The 25593-nt window shown below is 47.8% G+C and overlaps 1 protein-coding gene across 1 annotated transcript in view; it reads left to right on the top strand.

Annotated features, from left to right (window-relative positions):
- The first annotated feature begins 1512 nt into the window (after positions 1-1512).
- The window catches only part of LOC121443247 (lysine-specific demethylase PHF2), a 73917-nt gene continuing 49836 nt past the window's right edge, over positions 1513-25593 (top strand). Inside the window, exon 1 of the mRNA XM_041644933.1 lies at positions 1513-1741. Within this exon, the coding sequence (XP_041500867.1) occupies positions 1644-1741 (98 nt within the window). The 5' untranslated portion in view covers positions 1513-1643. The remainder of the gene's footprint in view (positions 1742-25593) is intronic.

Genomic DNA, 25593 nt, shown 5'->3' with positions numbered 1-25593 from the left:
TTCACACCTGGTGCTGATGCTATCTAGGGACCGTGCCTTAACAGTTATTCGTTGACTTCTCATGAGAAGAAGCACCAGGACAAAGCAGACCAAAGGTGACAGCCGGAATCCAGGCAGGTGACTTGAACTGAGCTCGTCCTGTACAGTTTGGAGGGTACTTTACCTGCTCCCAATTTCCCACGTTATTTTTCCTACCTCCCCTTCCACATGTGTGCTCTTAGCTAAAGCACTGTTTGCCCTGGGCCAGATTCTGAGTTGTGTTCCTGGGTTCACAAATTTGGGGCGGGAAGGGGGTGGCTGAGGGCAGATTCTAGCTCAATGAGAGGATCTCCGTGAGTCACCTGCAATGGGAGCAAATGGTTGATTGGCAGCAGCAGTCTAGGCAGGGATGTTGAGGACTCTGCCTTGACAAGGTAAGAGAGGCCTGAGACTCGAGCTCACCTGCAGAGACTAGCATCTCCACGTGTTATGTGGGGACAAGCAGAGAGAAGGCAAATCTAGCAGACAGGTTTCTTACTGGGCATGTGTCCCTGCTCCGCAGAAGCGACCTGGGTAGGGGATAGAGGACCCCTCACTCGTATCCCACCAGCAAATGAACAAATAAGTTCTAAGCAGGACAGGTGAGACTAGGGAGCCAGTTCAGGGCAAGGCTGCAGGGGCGAGAGCGACAACACAACCCCTTTTCTTCTTCCCAATCCTGTGGCTCAGATGCGAGTCCTGGACTGTCCTCCGCCCCTAAGGTCTGGGGGTCTAGGGTTGTAATGCGGGCTCCTGGACGGCCCACTGCCAGGTGAGCTGTGTCTCATAGTAGCTCGCTCTCGGGTCCCCTGACTTTTGTCCTCCACCTCTGGGAGCCGGAGCATCAGGAAAGTTCACCGGATCGCGCGAAGGAGCCAGGCAGTCCCCAGTTAGGAAGAAGGGGAAGGGGAGGTTGTTCAAGAGTCAGTAAACTCATACGCAGTTCGGGATGGGAGGGAAGCTGCCGGGCCCAGGAAGAGGAAAATCCCCCTGTCCATCCCACTTCGGGGTCAGAAGAAAGTTAAGGCCAAGGAGTTGCTTCTGGCTGAGGCAGGGCTGGGCGGACTGTGCTCACGCAGTCGGAGACAGGGGGCTCCGCGACTCGCCTCCCCTGTCGTCCCGGGGCCACCCTCTCCTCGCCGGGTCTTCCCGGACTGGCTGCTGGCTCCCCCGGGCCCGCGGCCCACCTTCTACCGCGGCCCGCCTTCCCGGCGGCGGGAGCGGGGCCCAGGCCGGCGGGCGGAGGCGGCGCCACCCGGGGCGCTGACGTAGCGGCCGCTCGGCGGCCGGGGGTCCCTTCGGTGGGGCCGCGGCTCCCCGCCCGCCGCCCCCGCGCGTCCATTCGCTTTGTGTCCCGCGCGCGGCCGGGACCCCCGCGCACTCTCAGCCTTGAGCCCCGCGGCCCGGCGGGCGGCTCCCGGCGCGGCCCCAGCAGCCCGCGCCGGCATTGTGTGGACGCGCCCGGCCGCGAGCGCGCGCGCGGGCCCTGCCGAGCGCCCCCGGCCCCGTCCGCTCCGGCCGCGGCGCCCGCGCCCGCCGCCCCCGCCGCCCTCGCCGCGCGGCCCCCGGCCCGGCCCGGCCCGACCCGGGCAGCGCAGCGGCGGGGCGAGCGGCGGCGCGGCAACATGGCGACGGTGCCCGTGTACTGCGTCTGCCGGCTGCCCTACGACGTTACCCGCTTCATGATCGAGTGCGACGCCTGCAAGGACTGGTTCCACGGCAGGTGAGCGCGCCGCGGCCCGCCCGGCCCACCGAGCCCCGCGCCCGGGCCGCGCGCCCCGGGCCCCGCTGGGCACCGCAGCCGCGTTCGGCCGCCGGGCCGCGCGCCCTTTTGTGCCCAGGGCGGGGGCGTACGGCCGCGGCGCACAAAGCGAGGCCCTCGGCCGGGGCGGGCGAGGGGCGCGGGGAAGTTGGGGCTCCGGCCGCTATGGGGCTGGGACCCGGCCGTCTGACAGCGGGGCCGCAGTGGCCGCGGAGGCCCGGAGCCGGACGAGGCCCAGGCCTGGGGACCCCGCCGCCAGCCCCCTGCGAAGTTGCAGGAACTTTCCCCGCGCGGGCTCGGGGCGGCCGGGCCGGGAGAGGCGGGCGCGCGGCCCGGCGCGGTTCCCCCGAGAGGCGCGACTGGTGGGCTCCGGACCTGGCAAGGCTAGGGCAGACCCGAGGACGGTAGCGAGGTGGTGGCCGGTGCCCCCAGCCCTTGCCGGAACCGGGAAACCTCCCCAGGACCTTGTCCTGGCGGGCCGGAACCCTCTGGGGACCCTGCGGGCCTAGGCGGGAGTGCAGTGACAGACCGACGTGAGTGTCTGTCTTGTGTTGGGGTGGGGGTGTTGTGGCTTGGCCACCTCCTTCCTGGCCTGTTCGGTTCCCCATTTCCCTCCTCCCTGCCCCAGGCAGAGACACCCCAGTTTTGACGTGACCTTATGCTCTTTAAGGAAGATGGGGAGGGGGAAGGAGGTAAGCCCGGAGATCCTAAACCCGCCCTCTTGGCCCTTGACGGTGGCCATGACCTGGCCTTGTGCCTACTTTTCGAGAGCCTAAGTCCCTTCCTACTCAGAAGAGGAGGAGAAAGAGGTGATCATCCTGCTTAAACTGCTCCAACAGGTTCTCTTGTGTCTGACTTTGCCTGTGGGGTGTGCTTGGGCCTCAAGAAGGCTGACCCAAAGCTGGACGGATCTGTCTGTCCCCCTGGGTGTGAGTTTTTAGTAGGTAGTAGCAGGGTGTGTAGTTCTGGATGGTCCCTGACCTTCCTTCCAAAGAGAAGACCCTCCTGTTTGCTCACATCCAGAATCTTTAGGAATCTTAAAGAGCTGGGGAGCTAAGGAGCAGGGATGTGATGGGCTGGCTCACATCTGTAGGCCCTAGGACAGAGGCTTATCCGACTCTCGTGGGGTAACCTGACTAGCCTTAGGAAGAGTGGTCTTTTATGGCTCTCTAAAAACTCTGGAATATCCTGTGCTGCCTCCCCCAAATATCTAGGGCTATAGAGAGCCCTCAGAGCTGTGTGACCCCTGGACTCTGCTCCAAATAGTGCCACTGTAAACAGTTAACTAACTGGTATCCATCTCCAAGGGGTCTGTGGCCAGATCACGGTGGAGGCCTCCCCCAATCCAGAAACGCTGGAAATCTGGTCCTCAGTAGCTCTAAGAGTGGTGGAACCCCCTCTTCCTGTCTTAATCCAGGGCCTGCAGCACCCCTGGGTACTTGTCAGCTGAGCTTTTGCCCAAGCAGAGAAAGGGGAGATGAGCTCAGTGAGCAGTCTTGATACTAGACGACATTTGTTATCTGTTTTTGTTTTGTTTCTGGAGGCCTAGTCACCTTACTACTTCTCCGAGGATTTCAGTTTGATCTGAGACAGGCAGTTGATTAGCCCAGATGCGTTTGCACCTGTTCAGGGCTCTGGGTTGTAACAGGGCTCAGTCATGGCAGGTGTTTTCTTATGCTCAAGTGCACCCTGAGTGGTGCCTGTTTGTGGGTTTAGACCTCTGACTAGCTCTGTGTAGGGTCAAGGGTTGGGGCCTAAGTGAGGCAAGGTGGGAAAGGCCTGGGCCTCTTCCTGCTCCGGTAGCCTGGGACAGATCCCTGAGCCCCTCTCAAGTCTCTCTTATTCAAGAGTGGGAGTGGAAGGCATGTGCTCAGCTTCGTGTGTTGTCTCTCCCTCCAGAGAGTCTTGAACTAAGACCCCAGATGGCTCTCTTCAGACCTGGGTAGCCGCACCTGGGTTGTTAATACCCTCAGTTTACATTTTACCTCCCCTTTGAACAGCCTGTATTCCTTTACACTTTTGATCTTGAGGAAACAAGACTTACCGAAGAAATTGTTAGCATGGTTTCCCCAGGAGTGGTAGAGCATACCTATAATCCCAGCACCAACAAGGTGGAGGAGGCAGGAACATCAAGAGTTCAAGGCTATCCTTGGTGTTATACATCCTGTTTGAGGCCAGCCTCAGGTGTATGAGATGCTGTCTGGAAAGTAGCAGCAAGGGCTGATGGGATGTCTCAGCAGAGAAAGGCTCTTGCTGACAAGGCCATTGACCCCAGTTCTAGTCCCAGGACCCACATGGGAGATGCAGGCTGTCCTCTGATCTCCACATCTGACCCATGACATGAACTCCCGTCCAAAATAAACTTGAACAGTAGTAACAAATGCACCCAAACACCAATAACAACAGAAGGAATTTTGCTACACATAGCCTCCAATTCACTTCTTCTAAGTGACTTAGTGGACTATGCCAGCTTTGAAATTAAGGCGAGAACTTTGGCTCAATGCTAGGGACTGAACGCCACACTTTATTCCAACTTCTTTAGCCAGGTTTCCCTCCTTTAAGTACTTTTCCTGTTTCCAGATCCCACACAGAGTTGGATTCTTTACCCTGGCAAATGTCTCTTAAAAGGAAACTTTGTATCATTCTCTAAAATGGAGCATTATTGTAACTTCATACACAGTAACCGTAAAAATAAACACAGTAGCCAGGCGATGGTCTCACATGCCTTTAATCCCAGCACTTGGGAGGCAGAGGCAGGTGGATCTCTGAGTTGGAGGCCAGCCTGATCTACAGAGCCAATTCCAGGACAGCCAGGACTATACAGAGAACTCCTGTCTTGAAAACAAAAACAAAACAAAGCAAAACAAAAAACCCCACAGTAACCAGAAAGCCTCAGTTTGTCCTACCTGGGGTCACATTACACATTTCCAGCAAGGCTTTGGTGGCGATTGGAATGAGGATCTCTTAAGTCACCTATGCTTACAGCGATGGGTTGTTGGTTCTTGCCTGCTTCTGTGACCTAGAACTTGCTTGGGATGGCCACTTTCTAAAGCCCAGCTTGAGTCATGCTTAGTGACCTATGGAGGTCAGAATAGGATCTCATATTCCCTAGAACTGGAAGTATGGGTGATTATGAACTGCCATGTAGGTATTGGGATTTGAAATCACAGCACCCTGGCAGGTGATCTCTTTGGGGACAGCCCTGGTGCAATGGGATGAGGTGTGTGGCACACTGAAGATTGTTTATATGTATTTCTTGGAGAGGATGGTGGGGTGTGGGGAGCATGGGGAAGGAGCCTCACTGTTAAGTCCATGGCATGAATAGGTTTTTTGGCGTCCTCTCCTTAGGCCCCTGCAAGATTCTTCACTCAATCCTGCTTGGTTGTGACCAATACTCCCTTGCTTTTCTGGGATCCCTGTGGTGCCTGAGAGTTGGGACTTGGATATAGAAGGGAATGATTCAAAGGCAGGACTTTGTAGAAAGCAGCTGGAGGCCAGTTGCTCCTGAAAGTGTCACACATGGTTCACTAGGTAGGGACCTGGAGCCCTACAGGCCTCTTTGGAATCTTACTCTTGTACAGAATCTCTTGGGTCAGAAACCTTAGTCTTTCCTTGCGCCTGTTTCATCCATTGGGTGGATGGGAGCAGAGCCCACATGAGCAGCACTCCTGCCTGCCTCCAGCTTTGGAAGACCTGGCCTCTCACTTGTCACTGACTTGCTTGAAAGAATTTTGACCACTGGGAGGCAGGAATGACTGCATTAATTCATCCAACATCTTTAAGCCTGACCCTCTGACCCTCTTATGGATGCTCATTCCATCAGAAGGTTCCTTGGAGGGGTTGCCAATAAAATCGACTTCAGAAAGCTTAAAAGATGTGCAGGTGACTTACCGACAAAAGTTTCACTCGTTTCTCAGTAAATATTTGCTGTGTGTTCTAGGAGGAGCTCAGAGATGGCAGGTAGACCTCTTGCCTGTCTGTTACTGGGTTCTTCTTGTGTATGGTTTAGACTTAACAGATGGACTTCTTTTTCGCTCTGGGAGGTGGGGGTGTCTGGTCTCAGAGTGACAAGTGAGATCTGTGGGAGCAGAGAAATAGGAAGGAAGGCAAGGAGGTCAAGGGAGAGGGGACTTAGGTATAGGCAGAAAGTACACTGTGGGATGGGACGGGGATCTGGGCCAAGTGTGGCAAGAGCAGGCTCTCAGGGTTGTTTTTGTTGCTTTGTCTTTTTTTTCTGTCTTTCTTTACCCTCTTCTCCTCTCTCTCCCCCTCCTCCTTTCTTTCCTCCTACATTTTTTTTCTTTTTGAGTCAGGGTCTCACTAACCCTAGGCCAGCTTTTAAGTCTTTATCCTCCTGCCTCAATCTCCTGGGCACTGCCATTAAAAAAAGACTTGTACCACCCTACCTGTTTTGAACAGTGGCTACCCAGTGGCTTGTTCTTAGGACAGATGGAAGGCAGGGATGGGGGGCCACCATGTAAGTGCAAAAGTAGGGCTCCTTGGGACATCGTGTCTGTCTGTCCCCCTGGGCTCTACCTACCCTCTTCCTGGGGTTCTATTGCTATGTCCAACTCCCTTAGACTGAGGTGGCCTGTGTGGGCTTTCATTATATCAACTTAGCCTTAAGGTCCTTGGAGCAGAACCGCATCTGGGGTACCTGGGGACATGGGGACTTGTGGCAGTGCTCAGCATGCCAGCTCTGCTGCTGGCCAGCAGAGTTCATGTCTCACAGGAAGGAGACATGGCCAAGAGGTGTCTGAGCTATCATAGACTCTGATACTGCATATGGGGAAGAGGCCCTCCACTGAGACAGCCTAGAGATGTATTTAGGAATAACAATCCATCATTTTAAATAAATAAACTATATTTATTTTGTATGTATGAAATTTTTGCATGTATATATTATGTATATGTACCATGTACATGTCTGATACCTATGGAGGTCAGAATAGGATCTCATATTCCCTAGAACTGGAAGTATGGGTGATTATGAACTGCCATGTAGGTATTGGGATTTGAAACCTAGTTCTCTGCAAGAGCCACATGTGTTCTTAACCTCTGAGCCATCTCTCCAACCCCTAACCCATCATTTTAAGAGAAGGAATTCTCCTTATGTGAGTTTGCAAAGTTCTGGAAAAAGTGGGAAGAATGTCCATTCAGTATCAGAGGAGACTAGGAATCCTGACGGTGTTTCTAGAGAGGGATGCAGATGTCTGGAAGGAAGTAGCTTGGTGTGAGCCTCGTCCTAATCTCCATGATGTATGCTTTTTTTTTTTTCCCCTACTGGAAATAATTTGGCTGACAACAGGCACAGTACAAGCACAGGATTGCAGCCCATATTTGTTTGGGGCCATTTGGGCACCAGGCATAACTACAGATGGCCCAAGATCTGGGATGTCCAGTGCCAACTCCTCTATCCCAGGCCACCTTTTTTCCTACAACTTCCTCATAGTACCTCACACTTGCCAGGCTTTTATTTAGAAAGAATAAAGAAATTACTGTTGGAACTGGGCCACCATCTAATGCTGCGTGGAGTGCCCTGCAAGAGCCCACCAACTTCTCAAGTTCTCAAGCTCCATTGTGGGTAAAACAAGTCTACTGGCTGGGTCCTGAGACCATGATGGTGACAGTAGGGCTGCAGGTGCTTACCATATTTAGGCCATGCTGAATGTCTGTGGGACTATGCAAGCCTCGTCCTTTCTGGTCTTCGTATAAACTGTGAGTGGAAGTCTAGTCTAGTAGATCACAATGTCAACTTCCTTCTCAGCGCTGACCCGGAAGTAGCCAAGTCTGTCATTTATGGTTTTCCTGACCCCAGCAGGTAGATATGTTCACCTCTAAGATGGTATGGCAAGAAGGAGGTGCCTTGCTTGTGCTTTTCTTGTTCAAGGTTTGAACAGACACTGGGTGCTGATAGCCACGGATGAGTTCATGGATGTGGCTGTATGGTGTGGTGTGAGCTCATCGGGAGGTCCACAGGCAGTGCTGGGTGTGGAGTGGTCCCTGACTAAGCAGCTACCTGAATAGTCCCTGCTGGGTCTCAGTGTATCCCCACCTCTCAGGATTCCCGTCTTTGTTTCCTTCCTTCCCTGCTGATCATCTTTAGTTCCCATTTTTCTGGCCACTTTCTACTCTTAGTTTTGTGGTTTGGTGGCATTGGACTTCTCTAGTCATACCCTGCTCATATCAAAGCCTTGAGTTTAAAATACAGAATAATGTATCTGGAACTCCAACTTGCTTGGCTGTCATCTCAAGCCCTGAGACCTGGAGGTCTTTTTTCAGGCAAGCAGAGCAACCAGTCTCTTGCCTTTCTGAAAAGATAGGGGCGAAATGCAGTTAGTGTGAAGTTGGCCATTTTAAAGTAGACAGTTTACCTCGGCACCACACCAGGAAGAGTTCAGAGACATTCAGTGGATATGTGCTGTATGACCCTCCCTCTGTCCATCAAACAGCCATGCCTCTTTCTCTGCCTGTCCCCATCCCCTACTGACGGGGCATCTTCAGGACCATGGATTTACCTATTCAGAATATTTTATGTAAACAGAATCACACAATATTAAACATTATGAATCTGACATCTGTTTCTATTTCTGAGGCTAATATATTTGAGGTTCATGTGTTGGTGTTATTATTTTATTATTTTTGTTGCTGTCTTTTGAGACAGGGTTCTTCTGTGTTGTCCTAGAACTAGCTTTTTAGAACAGGTTTACCTGTAACTCACAGAGATCTGCCTGCCTCTGCCTCCTGACTGCTGGGATTAAAGGCGTGCATCATTACGCTCAGCTCTGAGTTGTCTTCTTTCTCTCTCCTTCCCTCCCTCTCTCCCTCCCTCCCTCCCTTCCTTTCTCTCTCTCTTTCTTTCTTTTTATGGCTGAATAATATTCTACTGCCTGGGTGTCTAGACCACAGCTCTCCCTTGTCAGTTGGGTTGGGTTTGGGTTATCTCCTCATGTGGCTGTTGTAAATAGTGTTGCTGTGCACATTTGTGCACCAACGTTTGGTTGAACACCTGTTTCCAGTTTTTCTGGGTATACTAACCGCACATGTTACTGCTGAACTGCACCCCCAGCCCTATATTTAACTTTGTGAGTAACCAGCAGGGCATTTGCCACAGGGCCTGCCCCGTGCCCCCATTCTCGCCAGCGATTGCTGTTTCCCAGTCTTTGTATTATAATCATCCTCACGGTGTGGGTGTCAAGTAGTGTTCGGTGGTGGCTTTGGCTTGTCCCTGATAACTGATGGTGTTGGGCATCTTGCCTCTGCTGCCTGGTGTTTTGGTCTTTGGCTTTGAGAGACATCTACCTAAGACCCCTGTCCCCGTATGCTGGAGATGGAATCTAGAGCTTTGCACTTGGTAGGCAAGTGTTCCACCACTGAGCCACACTCACTCACCAGCCCCATTGCACACTTTATTTTATTATTTATTATGTGTGCTGGGCTCTGTGTGCATGTTTGTTTGCCACCGTAGCATGTGTGTGGGCAGAGGACAGCTTGCAGGAGTTAGTTTCCTCCTTCTATTGATTGGATCTTGGGCATCAGCCTGAAGTTGCCAGGCTTGGCAGCAAGCACTTTTACCTGGCAAGCCATCTTGTCTGCCTCTCTCTCCCTTTCTTTCTTTCTTTCTTTCTTTCTTTCTCTTTCTTTCCTTCCTTCCTTCCTTCCTTTCTCTCTCTTCTTTCTTTCTTTGTTTTTAAAATTGGATTGTTTGTCTTCATTTCTGAGCTTTAGAGCTGCTTTATGTATTCTAGCATTCTAGCAATTGCACCTTTATCAGGTACATGATTTGCAAGTGGCTTTTTGTTTATTTTTCTATTTCTCTGAGTTAACTTTTCATGTTCTTTCCTCCCTCCTTTTTGGGTTTTTTTGAGACGCTCTTTCTCTGAGTAGCCCTGCCCTGGCTGTCATTGAACTAACTCCCAAGTGCTAGAATTAAGGGCATGTGCCACCAGTGCCCAGGCTACTTTTCATGTTTTTGATACCATCCATTGGTTTACAAAAGTTTTTAGCTTTAATGAAATCCAGCTTGCTTATTTATTTATATTTCTTCTTCATGGTTTTAGTGTCCTAAAATCTCTTATCAAATCAATTGTTGTAAGGTTTGCTCTAGTGATTTTTTTAAGTTTCATACTCTCAACTCTTTATTTAAAAAAATAGTTATTTTGTGTGTGCATATGCACATGAGTACATTCACACCACCATGTATGTCATGTGTGCGCACATGTGCATGCGCACCATCACCTACATGTGAAAGTCAGAGGAAAACTTGTGAGAATTGGTGCTATTTTTCCTATCATGTGGATTCCAGGAATCTAACTCAGTTTTCAAACTTGGCAGCAAGCAATCTGCCTGGCCCTCAACTCTTAGACTTAGGTTTTAAAAAATCTTTTATTTGTTGTTACTTTTTGTTTGTTTTAGAGACAGGGTCTCACTCTGTGGCCCCGACTGGCCTGGAATTTGCCCTGTAGACAAGGCTGGCTTTGAATCACAGAGATCCACCTGTCTCTGCCTCCTGAGTACTGGAATCAAAGGCATGCACCACAGACTTGGCTTCTAAGTGTTTTAAAATTTTCATTTATTTATTTTTGTGGCAGGGGGCACATGGCACAGTGTGTGTGTGTGTGTGTGTGTGTGTGTGTGTGTGTGTAGGTGAGAGTACAGTTTGCAGGAGTCAGTTCTCTTCTTCACCGCGTGGAACTCAGATCGCCAGCTGTGGCGGCCAGCCCCTTTAGGCATTTGATCCATTGTGTGACGTAGATCTTGGGTTAGGCCTTATTTACAGGCTGTCTTCACTGCTCGTGATGTTTTTAAGGTTGATGCCTAAAGGAAGAAAAGTTTTTAGTTCCTGGTTTTCGAGTTTGGTGACATAGTTACTTGGTCACATTGCTTTAGGCTTGTAAGATTCATGTTTTCTACATGTTTATGTGTGTGCACACACGTGTGCAAATGTGAATATGGAGGTCAGAGATCAATGTTGAGCCACTTCTGTCACTCTCTACCTTATTATTCATTCTTTCCCTCCCTTCCTCCCTCCCTCCCTCTCTCCCTCCCTCCCTCCCTCCCTTCCTCCCTCCCTCCCTCTCTCCCTCCCTCATGGCCTGGAACTCCCTCATTTAGCAAGATGGTCTGGCTAGCAAGCCCCAAGGATGCTCCCATTCCCTTCTTACCAAGCACAGGGTGAAATACCGCATCATGGGGTCTGTTTGTTTGTTTGTTGTTTTAACATGGGCCCTGGGGATTAGAACTTAGGTCCCTGTGGCAAGCACTTTGATGAACGCACCATCTCCTCAGCCCCAGATCCTTGTTTTTTTGAGACAGTTTTGCTGTGTAGCCCAGTCTCTCTCAAACTCATGGTCCTTCTGACTCATCTTCTGAAGTGCTGGGATTATAGGTGTGTGTCATCACTCAGCTTCCCATAGTGTTTCTTGAAAATAACTTTTGCTCTATTGTCCTCCATTGTTGAAAACCATGTGTATAAATGGAGTTTATTTCTGATCTCTCAATTCTATCCCCTAACTATTTCTGTCTATCCTTAGGCTAGTGCCTCGTGGTTCTGAGTACTGTGGGTTTGTAATGTGTTTTGAAATAAGAAGTGTGAGCGTTATGCTTTATTCCTATCCACCCACAGAATTATTTTGTTGTTTGGATCCAGTATTTAGCCCCTTGCAATTTCATGTTAATTTGAGTGCTATGTTTCTGCAGAAATAAAAATAAAGAAAAGAAAGGCAGCTGGGTTTTGACAAGGATTGTGGTGTTTATAGGTTTGCACATTGCTCTCTTCACAGACTTAAGGCTGTCTGGACTTAAAATCCTGAGCACAGCATCTCTATCTGCTTCTGTCATTTCCACCAGTGCTTTGTGATATCCAAGTCTCTGACTTCCTTGCCTTGTTCCTAGATATTTTGAGAGCAGTGCTTCTGTAAGTCATTCAGTCTTACAAGTCTTTCTCTGTCCCGCCAGCCAGCTCCCAAATAATGACATAGAGATTTCTTATTAATTATGAAAACTTGACCTATAACTTAAACTTATTCCTAACTAGTTCATATAACTTAAATTAAACCATTTATATTAATCTACGTTCATTCCCTTGGAGTTACCTCTCTTCCATCTCGCACCTTCTGTTTCCTCCCTGCCAGTCTGGCTACTCTGCCCCTTCTTTCCAGAGTTCTCTTTCTCTGCCCGGAAGTCCCACCTATACTTCCTGCCTAGCTATTGGAATTTAGCTTTTTATTACACCAACCACAGCAATATGTTTTTACATAGTGTACAAAATATCTCACAACCATTTACTGATGGTGCCTGACTTTTTTTCTTTTTCTTATTTTAATTTGTTTATTAATTATACATAGAGTGTTCTGCCTGCATGTACATCGGGTCTCACTACAGATGGTTGTAAGCCACCATGTGGTTGCTGGGAATTGAACTCAGGATCTTTGGAAGAGCTGGCAGTGCTCTTAACTGCTGAGCCATCCCTCTTGCCCCTAGGTGCCTTTTGGTTTTTGGTTTTTGTTTTTCTTTAGTGTTGGACATGGAGTCTAGGGGCCTGTGTATACTAGACAAATACTCTACCACTGAGATATACCCAGCACCATTTCGGCCCTTTCACTTGTTTTCATAGTTCCCTTGTAACATCTAACTGGGTTTTCAGAATCACATGTGTGCCCCAACCCATTTTGAGTTTTATGCCCATGCTGGCATGGCACACCCAGATCCTGGGTGCACAATGCATGCCCTAATTCATACTTTTGAAATAGGGTTACCATCTTCTTTTGTAACCATAAGCTTTGCTGGGCCTCTGTGCCAGATGTGGAGTCTAGGCATTTTTGAATGTGTGGGACTCCTTTTGTATCATGCATATGGTCCTCTTGTGCAAGTCTCCTTCTCCTTCCCTTACACCGTGCCTATATGGTTGAAGCAGTATTGGGGACTCCCAAGACTTAGGCTGGTGGTGTTTTTTTTTTTTAAATATTTATTTATTTACTTATTATGTATACAATATTCTGTCTGTATGTATTCCTGCAGCCCAGAAGAGGGCACCAGACCTCATTACAGATGGTTGTGAGCCACCATGTGGTTGCTGGGAATTGAACCTTTGGAAGAGCAGGCAGTGCTCTTAACCTCTGAGCCATCTCTCCAGCCCCCGGCTGGTGGTGTTTTTGAGCTGTGACAGATGCCCCATCCAGGCAGCGTGTGACCTTACCAGTATGCAGGCTGCCCTGAGAGCTTGGTGGGTTACTCTCGCCAGGTGGACAAGCCAACTAAAGTTTAGCGGGTTAAGATTGCCCTGTTCAATACAGCAGAGTACCATATACAGCTGGAATGTCTGTCCCAGGTCTCTGCAATAGTTCCCCTCCACAGTGACAGGAAACCCCAGGTTGAGTGCAGGATCCTATCAGGCAAAGAATAGCACACTAGGAATGTTTTAGGGGGAAATGTGTGGAGTCAGAATGAGGCAGACCCACTGAGTGTATAGGCCAGATAGGCTGTAGAGTTTCTACAGGGGCAGGCCTAGACATGATTGGGGGTGGTTGGAAGTAGGGAGCAGTTCAGGAACCCAAAGACCTTTCAGGGAGTCTAGGAAAGTGAAGCCATTCCAAGCCCTGGGCTAGAGTGAGTCTCTATTCTTTCTCATCTCTTCTGATGTTCCTCCATGACCCTGTGAGGAACAGGGCAGGAGGAACAGTCCAGCTGCATAGTGCCCAGGTCCCCGGCCTGGGGACGGAGAGCTAGAGAGACAAAGTGCAGGTGCTACTGTGGTGGCTGGGGCAGGACAAGGAAAAACTGCCGTCTGTTGTCTGTCTGTCTGAGGTACAGGTCTCCCTGCCCTCACAAGAGCAGCCTGAAGAAAGACAGTGGCTGGCTTGTGTGCTGGGTAGGGCTGTGTCCTTAGGAGCCCTGGGACATGTTCTCTGGCTGTGTGCGTGTGGAGCTGGTCCCACAAGTGGCCCATGTGGTATGCAGGATGGGTAGCCCCTAGAGAGAATATAAGGCCACCACTTATTTTTTTCTCCCCCCACTTGGTTATTTTTTTTAATTGATTTTATTGAGCTACACATTTTTCTCTGATCCTTTCCTTTCCTCTTCCCTCCCCTCCCTTCAATCCTCTCCCAGGGTCCCCATGCTCCCAATTTACTCAGGAGATCTTGTCTTTTTCTACTTCCCATGTAGATTAGATCCATGTATGTCTCTCTTAGGGTCCTCATCATTGTTGTCTAGGTTCTCTGGGATTATGATTTGTAGGCTGGGTTGTTTTTTTTTTTTTTTTTTTGCTTTAAGTCTAAAAACCACTTATGACTGAGTACATGTGATAATTGTCTTTCTGAGTCTGGGTTACCTCACTCAATATGTTTTCTAGCTTCATCCATTTGTCTGCAAATTTCAAGATTTCATTATTTTTCTCTTCTGTGTAGTACTCCATTGTGTAAATGTACCACATTTTCCTTATCCATTCTTCAGTCGAGGGGCATTTAGGTTGTTTCCAGGTTCTGGCTATGACAAACAATGCTGCTGTGAACATAGATGAGCACATGTCCTTATGGTACGATTGAGCATCTTTTGGATATATACCCAAAAGTGGTATTACTGGGTCTTGAGGAAGGTTGTTTCCTAATTTTCTGAGAAATCACCACACTGACATCCAAAGGGGTTGTACCAGCTTGCACTCCCACCAGCAATGCAGGAGTGCTTCCTTTACACCTCATTCTCTCCAGCATAAGTTGTCATCAGTGTTTTTTATCTTGGCTATTCTTAAGGTGTAAGATGGAATCTCGGAGTTGTTTTGATTTGCATTTCTCTGATGCCTTAGGATGTTGAGAATTTCCTTAAGTGTTGAGAGTTCTCTGTTTAGATCTGTACTCAATTTTTTTTATTGAATTATTTGTTCTTTTGATGACCAATTTCTTGAGTTTATATATTTTGGAGATCAAACCTCCGTCTGATGTGGGGTGGTGAAGATCTTTTCCCATTCTGTAGACTGCCATTTTGTCTTGTTGACCATGTCCTTTGCTTTACAGAAGCTTTTCAGTTTCAGGAGGTCCCATTTATTAATTGTTTCACTCAGTGTCTGTACTACTGGGGTTATATTTAGGAAGTAGTCTTCTATGCCAGTGCATTCAAGTGTACTTCCCACTTTCTCTTCTATAAGGTTCAGTGTGCCTGGCTCTATGTTGAGGTCTTTGATCCATTTAGACTTGAGTTATGTGCATGGTGATAGATATGGATCTATTTTCATTCTTCTATATGTTGATATCCAGTTATGCCAGCACTATTTGTTAAATATACTTTCTTTTTTCCATTTTCTATTGTTTGCTTCTTTGTCAAGAATCAGGTGTTAGGGCTGGAGAGATGGCTCAGAGGTTGGGAGCACCGACTGCTCTTCCAGAGGTCCTGAGTTCAATTCCCGGCAACCACATGGTGGCTCACAGCCATCTGTAGTGAGATCTAGTGTCCTCTTCTGGCCAGCAAGCATACAGACAGACAGAACAATGTATATGTAATAAATAAATAAATCTTAAAAAAAAAAAGAATCAGATGTTAGTAGGTTTGTGGATTTATATCTGGGTCTTTGGTTCAGTTCCATTGGTCCTCCTGTCTGATTTTAATGCCAATACCAGGCTGTTCTCAGTATTGTAGCTCTATAGTAGAGTTTGAAGTGAGGGATTGTGATACCTCCAGAAGTTCCTTTATTGTACAGGATTGTTTTGGCTATCCTGGGATTTTTGCATTTCCATATGAAGTTGAGTACTGTTCTTTCAAGGTTTATAAAAATTTTGCTGAGATTTTGATGGGCATTGCATTTAATCTGTAGATTGTTTTTGGTAAGATTGCCATTTTTACTTTGTTAGTTCTACATATCTAAGAGCACAGGAGAGCTTTCCGCTTTCTGGTGTCTTCTTCAATTTCTTTCTTCAAAGATTTAAAGTTCTTGTCATACAAGTCTTCCACTTGTTTGGTTAGAGTTACTCTGAGACAGTTTATGCTATTTGTGGCTATTGTGAAGGGCGTTGATTCTCTGATTTTTTCCCTAGTCCTTTTATCGTCTGTGTAAAGGAGGGCTACTTGATTTTTTTTTAGTTAATTCTGTAACCTGCTACATTACTGAAAGTGTTTATGAGTTGTAGAAGTTCCTTGGTAGAATTTTTGGGGTTGCTTATGTAAACTATCATATCGTCAGCAAATAGTGAGAGTTTGACTTCTTTTTTGATTTGTAATCCCTTGATCTCCTTTAGTTGTCTTATTGTTCTAGCTGGGGCCTCAAGAACTATATTGAATAAATATGGAGAGGGTGGGCAACCTTGTCTTGTTTCTGATTTCAGTGCTATCTCTGTGAGTTTTTCTCCATTTAGTTTGATGTTGGCTTGCTGTATATTGCCTTAATTATGTTTAGGTATGTTCTTTGTATCCCTGCTCTCTCCAAGACTTTTACCATGAAGGAATGTTGTATTTTATCGAAAGCTTTTTGTGGGTTTTTATTTTTCAGTTTGTGTGTGTGTGTGTGTGTGTGTGTGTGTGTGTGTATGGTGGATTACGTTGACAGATTTTTGTATGTTGAACCATCCCTGCATCTCTGGGATGAAGCCAACTTGATCATGGTGGATGATGTTTCTGATGTGTTCTTGGATTCGATTTGCCAGTATTGAGTATTTTGAGTTAATGTTCATGAGTGAGATTGGTCTGTAATTCTCTTTCTTAGTTAGGTCTTTATGTAGTTTTAGTATCAGGGTAGTTGTAGCCTCATAAAAAGAGTTTGGCAATGTTCCTTCTGTTTCCATTGTGTAGAACAATTTGAGGAGTATTAGTATTAGTTCTTTGGAAATCTTGTAGAATTCTGAGCTGAAACCATCTGATCCTGGGCTTTTTTGGTTGGGAGACTTTTGATGACTGTTTCTATTTTCTTTAGTAGTTATAGGTCTATTTAATTTGCTTATCTGGTCTTGATTTAATTTTAGTAAGTGATTTTTTTATCCAGAAAGTTGTCCATTTCCTTTATGTTTTCCAATTTTGTGAAGTGCAGGTTTTCGAAATATGACCTAATGATTCTCTGTATTTCCTCCTGTCCATTATGTTCCCCTTTTCATTTCTGATTTTGTTAATTTGGATATTCCCTCTCTGCCTTTTGTTGATTTTCTTGAAGAACCAACTTTTTATCTCATTGATTTTTTTTGTATTGTTTTCTTTGTTTCTGTTTTGTTGATTTCAGCTCTCAATTTGATTATTTCCTGTCGTCTTGTTCTCCTGGCTGAGTTTGTTTATTTTTGTTCTAAAGTTTTCAAATGTTCTGTTAATTCACTAGTGTGGAATTTTTCCAACTTCTTTATGTAGGCATTTAGTGCTATGAACTTTCATTTTAACACTGCTTTCATTGTGTCCCATAAATTTGGTTCTTTAGTTTCTCCCTTTATTTCTTCCTTGACCCACTGATGCTTCAGGTGAGCATTGTTTAATTTCCATGTGTTTGTGGGCTTTCTGGAATTAGTGTTGCTGTTGAATTCTAATTTTAAGCCATGGTGATCTGATAAGATACATGGAGTTACTCAAATTTTTTTGTACCTGTTGAGCTTTGCTTTGTTACCTAGTATATGGTCAATTTTTGAGAATGTTCCATGAGGTGCTGAGAAGAAGATATATTCTGTTATGTTTGGATGGAATGTTCTATAGATGTCTGTTAAGTCCATTTAAGTCATAACGTTTGTTAGTTCCCCTATTTCTCTGCTAATTTTTTGTCTGACAGACCTGTCCAGTGGTGAGAGTGGAGTGTTCAAGTCTCCCACTATTAGTGTGTGGTATTCAGTGTGCACCATTTATTCTTATACATCACATGGGGCTGGGCACAAGCCAACATTTGGGCAACTGTCAGTGTTTTAGTGAGGACTGATGTGCCCTACCTGGGTTGCCAGACTGTAGCAGAGACCCTGGCCCAATACTCCAGAAGTGTGGTGGTGACCTTGGGAGCAGACAAACATTCAGGCTGAAGGTCTCTGTGACTCTATGATGTCGCCTCTCCCATTTAGGCCCCATTTCCCTATGGGAAAGACTGTGAACTGGAACTCTGAGACCCCTGAGATCCAGAAACTATCCAGAATTTGTGTTTTAAGCCAGGCAGTCTTGTAGATGAACACCGAGGAAGGGATGTGGTAAGCTTGGTGAGTGGAGATGACCCTGTGTTCTCACAAGCTACAGGTCAAGTAGCACAAGGGTCCCCACCAAGACCCTTCCCCTTTAGTGTGAGGGCTTGTCACCATGAGCGCCTGTGGTGTCTCTGCCTAAACGGAGACAGAATTCTGCCACCCTCTGCCCAGCTGCCTGTGACAGGTGTTGTAGGACTGCCCCCTGGGAGCAGCTTTTCCTGCCCATGCTTTGCATATGGCTCTGGGCACCTCTGATGCCACCCTAACCTTGTGGCAACTCCCAGTGGGCCTTGGGTATGAGGTTGTTCAGAAGAAACCAGCCAACCAGGTCCCCTGAATCATGGCCTCACTACTTGCGCTGGCAAAAGCCAGGACTGGAGGGCAGTCTGTGAGACCTGTCAGTCACCCTTGGCAATGCCTGGTGACTACACATTTATGCACAGTGGTCCCTGAATCTCAGCTGGGCACTGACATCCTGAATTGGCCATGCTTGGAGTCTGTCCATCTAGATAGCTGCTTTTCCTGGGGTGAGAGATGAAGAACTCCCAGGGTGAAGGATGAATGGCGGAGGAGCTCACCCTGAGCTCCTCTGTAGTAGAAAGATTAACTAAGAAGGTGTCTCCTCCGGCCATCCTGCTTGCCTCTGGGAAGATCTGCCAGGCTCTGTTCTGGCTTCGAGCCCACTACTGTTATTTGGAGAGTGGAGACAGTAGCTGCCTTTGGCATTGAGGTTCTCATGGTACAGTGTTACCATGTGACCCACTTACCCCAGTCTGTGTTTAGCTGACCCTTAGTCTCCCAGCGCTCTTCTATGACATGCCTGCTGGCCTCCCTGGTCTGTTCCCTGCCTGCTGGGGATCTTGATCAGGCCTTGGAATTGTGCTGTGTGGATTGGAGGAAATCCAGCTGCTGAGCAGTCTCCTGGGTGGCTCCTCATGGCCTGGGTAGCAATCTTGTATTTGAGCCTTGTCTCTTCCACTTCTGAGTCACAGCTGGGGTGGGTCCCAGAGTCAGAGCTTCAGGGCTCTGAAACACTCTAGAGCTGCAGGCTAGAAGTGGTCAGCTCTGGATGTGCCTGGAGTCAGCTCTGGATGTGCCTGGTGTCAGCTCTGGTACTTGGATGCGCTGGCAGATGACTCCAGGATCACCACCCAGCACCCATGTGGCTGATTCACAGCTCCCCATAACCCCAGTCCTGGGGATCCAACATCATCTCCTAGGCTCCGTGGGAAAATCTGTACCACATGTCCATTCTCATCCACAGACCCAGACACATATACATGTCATTTAAAAAATAAAATAAGAATCTAGAAAGAAAGGAAGAGCAAGGAGGAAGGGTGGGCAGAAGTGAGGGTATGTGGACTGCCTGGGCCGGATGCAGGCAGATTTGAGAATAACTCAGAGTGTTGTGAGAACAGAACGAGCTTGGCTGATGTCTTTCCCCTCTTACCTCTTTATTTTTTTTAAATTTATTTATTTATTATGTATACAATATTTTGTCTGTATGCCTGAAGGCCAGAAGAGGGCGCCAGACCTCTTTACAGATGGTTGTGAGCCACTATGTGGTTGCTGGGAATTGAACTCAGGACCTTTGGAAGAGCAGGCAATGCTCTTAACCACTGAGCCATCTCTCCAGCCCCCCCTCTTACCTCTTGAACTTTAATGCTTAATGAGGCCCTGAAGGCAGTTCTGGGAGTGGCCTAATGGGATTTATGTGCAGGGCTATCCCTGGCAACTTGTGGATCTTCTAGGGTAGTGAGTGAAGCTTCTTCCAGGAGCCCTGGACGCCAGGGCTGTGACTCCTGCTTTGTACCCATGTCTCTTGGATCTTCTTTCAGTTCCTCCCACACAGAGGCATCTCATCTGCAGAACTGGGAAGGCTCTGAGAACAGGTTCAGGTGTGGAGATAGCAGCTTTAAACAGGAGAATTTGTGTTCAAGTGGAGAAACTTTCTAATCATTGAAACTGTGCCCCAGGGGATACCATCTGGGGAAATGAGGTCCATGGTAGACCAGGGATGCTCAGTTTTGTGCTGTTGACATTCTGGACTAGAGGATGATCTGGAGTAGGGCCTGAGCTATGTCCTGTAGTGTCTATAGTTCTGGTCTCATGCAGGTGCTGGGAGCACCCCAAGTTGTGATAAAGTATCTTCAGCCTTTACCACTTGCTCTGAGGCAGACACAGTGGCACCCAGGGACAGGACAGGCCCCACCCCAAAATATTTTTTCTCATCTTGAGCGCCTGCAGTGCTGCCAAGTAGAGACCTGGGTTTGTCCACTTCAGTGCATGTTAGTAGCTGTGTCTGCCACGTAAATAGCAAGAACTAAGGGTGTAGAATCAAAGGGTGTCAGATGACCACAGGTCATACTGATTTTGCTACACCCTAGGAGCTGAACTTTTGATGTCTGTTGCTATAGTTTTATTTTGTAATTACCTAGTGCTGCCATTCATTCACATTTAAGTTCTTCTACCCACAGTCCTGATGTTTTCCATTGGCAACAGAGCTAACAGGTTCAACGTGAGGTGTCTGGGCTGGCTGCTTCCCACCTGTTTGTTTCTTCTTTATTTGAGCCATGTCTGCCCCAAGGTCTAAACTCACTTTTGTTTTTTCAAATTCTATCCACTTTCCACCTTTCCCTCTAAGCCTAGGTCTCAAATCAGCCCAGGCTGGCCTTGAACTTGCTGTATAGCTGAAGATGACCTGAAATGTTTTTCCTGGTGCTTCTGCCTCTAACTCCCAAGAGCTGAGATTACAGGCATGAGCCATCAAGCCCTGTGTAAATGATACTAAGGATGGAAGCCATGACTTGTGCTTGCTAAACAAGTGCTCAACCAGCTGAGCTGCAGCCCAGCCCTTCTGTACACGTTTAAGGTTGGTTTGCAGAAAGGTGTATACATGGCACTCAGTTTCCCTGAGTGTTCACATTCTTCACTGTTAGAATAGAAACCAGCATCCATCATTGCTGCCCATGGCCTGGGCTGACTGACTCTGCAGCCCTCTTCACAGGCCCTCTGCTAACACCACCCTGGAGGCGTAATTGCGCTTGTACTCTCTGCCCCTCCAGCTGTCATGGTGACCTCCCTGACTCTGTCCTGTGACTGTGAAAGGTGAGACAGCAGCATAGGCTGGATCTGAGGATCCCTTTGCCTTTGAGGGGCTGCTTCTCCCTAGGTATGTCAACACACCCGTGTGACACCTTGACAGCTCTCAGGGCCAGTCAGGGGAGGGATCCAGTGTCACTTGGCAGGTATCATGGTGACATCAACACACACCTTTGGTCTGCTGAGATATGGGTCATGAACCCATTCTGTGACCATCTGGTCCTGACAGTGGCCAGACAACAATTTGTGAGCCTGGTGCATTTCCTCTTCACAGTTTCTTCTGCATCTCACCTTCTAGGAAGGAGAGAATTGACTCTGTGAGTCTGTGGAGTCTCATCTGGTAAAAGCAGGACTCTGAGACAGCTTGATTTGGCTGTGACTCTCCATTGGGTATAGGTTTACCTCTCTCTGTTGGGTGCTGGTTTACCATGTCATAAAGCAGCCATCTTGGGAGCATTTGGCTCAAGCTCCACTTTTAACAAGTGGGAAACCGGCACTGTGCGGTAGGCAGTGGCTGTGAGGACCGGGAGCTTTGCCACCTCTTGTGGCCCAATATTCTTTCCCTTGAGATGCTTTTCTGAAGGAGATCACTGTAATAGAAGTCACCTTCCATCTGAGAACACCCCAGACATAAGACAGGCAGTGTTGGTTGGCTGCCACAGTCTGCTAAGCTACAGCCATTAGATTGTGGTGTGCCTCCTGCCTTCAGTCCGGCTCCTCCCTGGGGACCTTGCAAGTAACCTGGGTCCCAGGTTTGTTCCTTGTCTGCAGTGATGTTGGGGTTCTGGGCGTGGGGACCCAGGAACCACTGGAACTCCTTAGTCTGTTCTGGATCCCCCCTACCTCCAAATGGCCCTGGCATCTCTACTTTGGAACATTTGGTTCTTTACCCAGAAGTCTGTGTGTCAAAACCTTGTCTTCGTTCCTCATCAGGATCACCTCAGAGTGTTCTTGTTCTGGGAAATCCCCAGTCCTGTCACCTTGGAATGGGTGACAGGAGGGGGCTCTGTGGATACCTCAGGTTGCTTTCCCACTTGGAGCAGCTCCTCTGATTTTCTTCTTTAAATTTAAATTTATTTATTATTTTCTATGTGTGAATGTTTGCCTGTCTGTGTGCTTATGCACATGTATGTCTGGTATTCACAGAGGTCAGAAGAAGATGTCAGATCCCCTGTAAAAGGAGTTATGATTGTGAACTGCTTTGTGGGTGCTGGAAATCTAACCAAGGTTCTCTGCTCTTAACCACCAAGTCATTTCTCCAGTCCCAGCTGCTCTGCTCTTGGCCTCAGGATTCCGGGATTTCATGGCTTTGCTTTTCTCATTCCTGGGGGAGGTTTGTGATGGTGGCAGTGACTGACCAGCCCCAGTGGTCTGTTCACACTTGGGATTCAGTGTCATCATGAGCCCATCTGGAAACACTGTCCACTGCTTGACCCCTCACACAGTACCCCTTAGTCCCTGAATACCCCTCTGATGGCCAGGACTCAGGAACCATCTGCTATGTGTGTGTGTCTGTGTCTGCTCATCATATGTCCCTTGGTGTTAATTACCTGAGATGTGGCTAGGTGTCTCACCTGCTGTCAGCCACCTGCTCCTGGCCCTATGAGTGAGCCATGTCCCCACCATACCACAGTTGTGAAGACTGTAAATGGTGAGATCTTTTACGGTGTCAGAAGGTTGCAGAGCTCTGGCCCATCCTGTGTGCCATAGCTCTCTGTTTCCTGGCTATTATCCCAGAGAGCCCACCCCAGTCCTGCCAGTTCTAGACTCCTGACCAATCACCTTCTCACGGAATGTGCCACCAGGAGGCACTGCCCTCCCCCAGTACCACTTGCTCCAGTCTGGAAGCTGTACCTCTTGTAGTCAGGGGCAAAGCCCATCTGGAGAGGGGTCTCATGAGCTAGGTCTCTAAGAATCTTTGTGTTTCTTATCATTCATGGCCTTGAAAAGGGTCAAAGAATAAGTGGTAGAAAATTCCAGCAAGATGAGTCATAGAGCTCACCCTCTAGCAGCAGGGATCTCCTGGGGCTGTCAGAGGTCTTCTGACTGCGAGAGCCACAAGACACAGCTGTCTCCAGGGCTCAGTAGAGTAAGCTCACCTCCTTTGGTCTAGAGTCCTTATCTCTGCTCATAGGACCTTGGACTGCATTTGCTCTCCAGTCAGGGTTGTTTGCTGTCTCTGAGGGTTTTATCCAGGGAGAAGGCTTTAATTCCCAAGGCTTCTGGGAAGAGATATTTGCTCTACATCTGCATACAATTGGTTTCCTTAGAAACCACTGGAATAGATGCTCTGGAGCCTGCTTCAGATTTTTAAAGAGACCCTGCCCTGTATCTGGACGATCTAAAAACCCAGAGTAGTTATATAGTACATGCAAAGACATGTGAATATTCATTTAATAAATCAAGACTCCTAGGCTGAGGAATGATAGAACTGAGAGGTGATTAAATAAATGGCTGTGTGCACACACAATGGGAAATTATCCAGTTGCCAACAATGTGTTTACAGCGGCTTTAATGATTGGGGGAAATGTTTATAATGTAACATTAAATGACTTGCTGTATTTATTAGTAGGGTGACAGCTGCTATTAATTAGTTAAAACAAGCTCCAGTTTTAAAATATTTAAATTTAATATTTTAGCACTAAAGTTTTATTTTTGAAAATGAAGGGTTTAAAAGGTTATGATACTTTCTCTCAAGCACGTTTATACTTTCCAGTGGGTTTTCCAGATCAGTCGTGTTACTTTTTCAGTGAAAAAAAAATGAATTCAGGACATGATGAGGAGAAGGTTTGTTGTAGATATGAGGGAGACCACAGCCGGAGGCATCTGGAAGGGTCTAGATTGAACCAGGCCCTAAGAAGAGGGTGGGGGAGCTAGAGAGGAAGAGAAGAGAGAATACCTGGGAACCCAGAGACCCAGAGGCCAAGAGACAAAGAGACTGGCATAGCCAAAATGGCTGAGTTATTAGGAATCAGAGAAGCTGGAGGAAGGAGGGCCTGGCCCTGGGCTGGTGAGTTTAGGGTAGGGGGTGGCATATGCCTGCCAGGATGTCTCTGTAACTGTTCATGGGGATGCTGGGAGAGGCTGAAACTGCCAGTGTCACCTCAGTCAGCTATTTGTCCCGAGTATGAGACCTAACACTTTTATAGTTAGAAATGAAGTAAGCTCGGTGTGGTAGTGCACGCCTGCTCAAGAGGCAGAGACAGGAAGATTGACATAAATTTGTGGTAACCCTGGACTACACAATGAGACTCTGTCTCACAAAATTAAAAACAAAACAAACAAACACACACACACACACACACACAAAGAGAAGCAAAGTAGGCAAGGAAATCAGCTGTGGGTGTGCACTGTCTGGCTTCTTCTAGAGAAGTTTTTAGACACCGGTGTGGGAGGGAGTCTCATTGTCCCACAGGCCTCTTGATACTGAAGACTGAGGGGGGATAGCCCTACTCTTTTGGTACACCCTGCCCCTTTTCCACTGTGACCTCACCCCTACAGTACTTTAGCCTACTGCCTGCCTTGTCCTCAGCCCCTGGAGGGCCTGGGAGCTAAAGGCTCAGCCCAGCCTTGGCGGGGCAGGGAGTGGGGTGAGTGGGGCTCCTTTCTCACACTCCTGGGTCCAATAGATCCTCCTAAGAGCAGAGACCATTGTGTAGAACAGTGGGGCCATCCTGTCACCAGGTGTAATCCTTGACCCCAGTGTTCAGCTTTATCACAAGCTGAGGGTAGTGTATGGGTCAGTTCTGGACATGCTAAGTACCCCTTCTTTACCCAGTGATGGCTCTGTGTGGCTCTGAAGAAAAGCTTAAGCTTCTGTAGGACTCTAGGTGCTAGGATGACTTCCAGTAGGGAATCCACACTTGGTCAAAATGACATGATTCCTTTAGAGATGCTAGGGTACTTAGAGACACTAAATGGTCGCTGGCAAGCAAGTTCCTGAATACTGACAAATGTCAATGACTGCTCACAGATATTGGCTCTTGCAAGTACCACCCAGTTACTCCCTGGCATTTGGCTGCTTGCAGACACTGAACAGTGCAAACTTCTAGGTATTCAGGTCTCGGTGGCTCTAAACAATTATGAACAGGTATTTGAATTCTTAATGAGGCTAAGTCATTGCTCGCACATGCCAAAATGTTTTGGGCAGCTGCTCTGCCTGGAAGCAAGGTGGCCCAAGGCTGAAATATGAGGAGCCATGTCAGTAGGATCATTCTCCTCCAGAAATTGCCATATAGAACTTCTGATTTGTTTGCTTTGTTTTTTGAGATAGGGTTTCTCTGTGTAGTTCTGACTGCCCTGGAAATCACTCTGTAGACCAGGCTAGCTTGAACTCAGAGATCCACCTGCCTCTGCCTCCTGAGTATTGGGATTAAAAGTGTGTGCCACTGCCACCCAGTGAGAACTTCTGAATTTTTATGAGCTTTGTGAAATTGAGGATTTTGAGCCAAAGGGAATATTTTCTGTCCACATGCATTAAGTTAACATAACACCCAAATATGGGCCTTTCTGAGTGTGTCAGGCATACAGTGCCATGCAGGAGGGGCCCATTCTGTGTGTGTGTGTGTGTGTGTGTGTGTGTGTGTG

This window comes from Microtus oregoni, unplaced genomic scaffold (assembly GCF_018167655.1).
Source record: "Microtus oregoni isolate MIOR12 unplaced genomic scaffold, Mior012 000103F_ref0000194, whole genome shotgun sequence".
NCBI classification, from domain to species: Eukaryota; Metazoa; Chordata; class Mammalia; order Rodentia; family Cricetidae; genus Microtus; species Microtus oregoni.
Note: the sequence above shows the minus strand (reverse complement) of the source record. Positions and strands in the feature narration are given on the sequence as shown.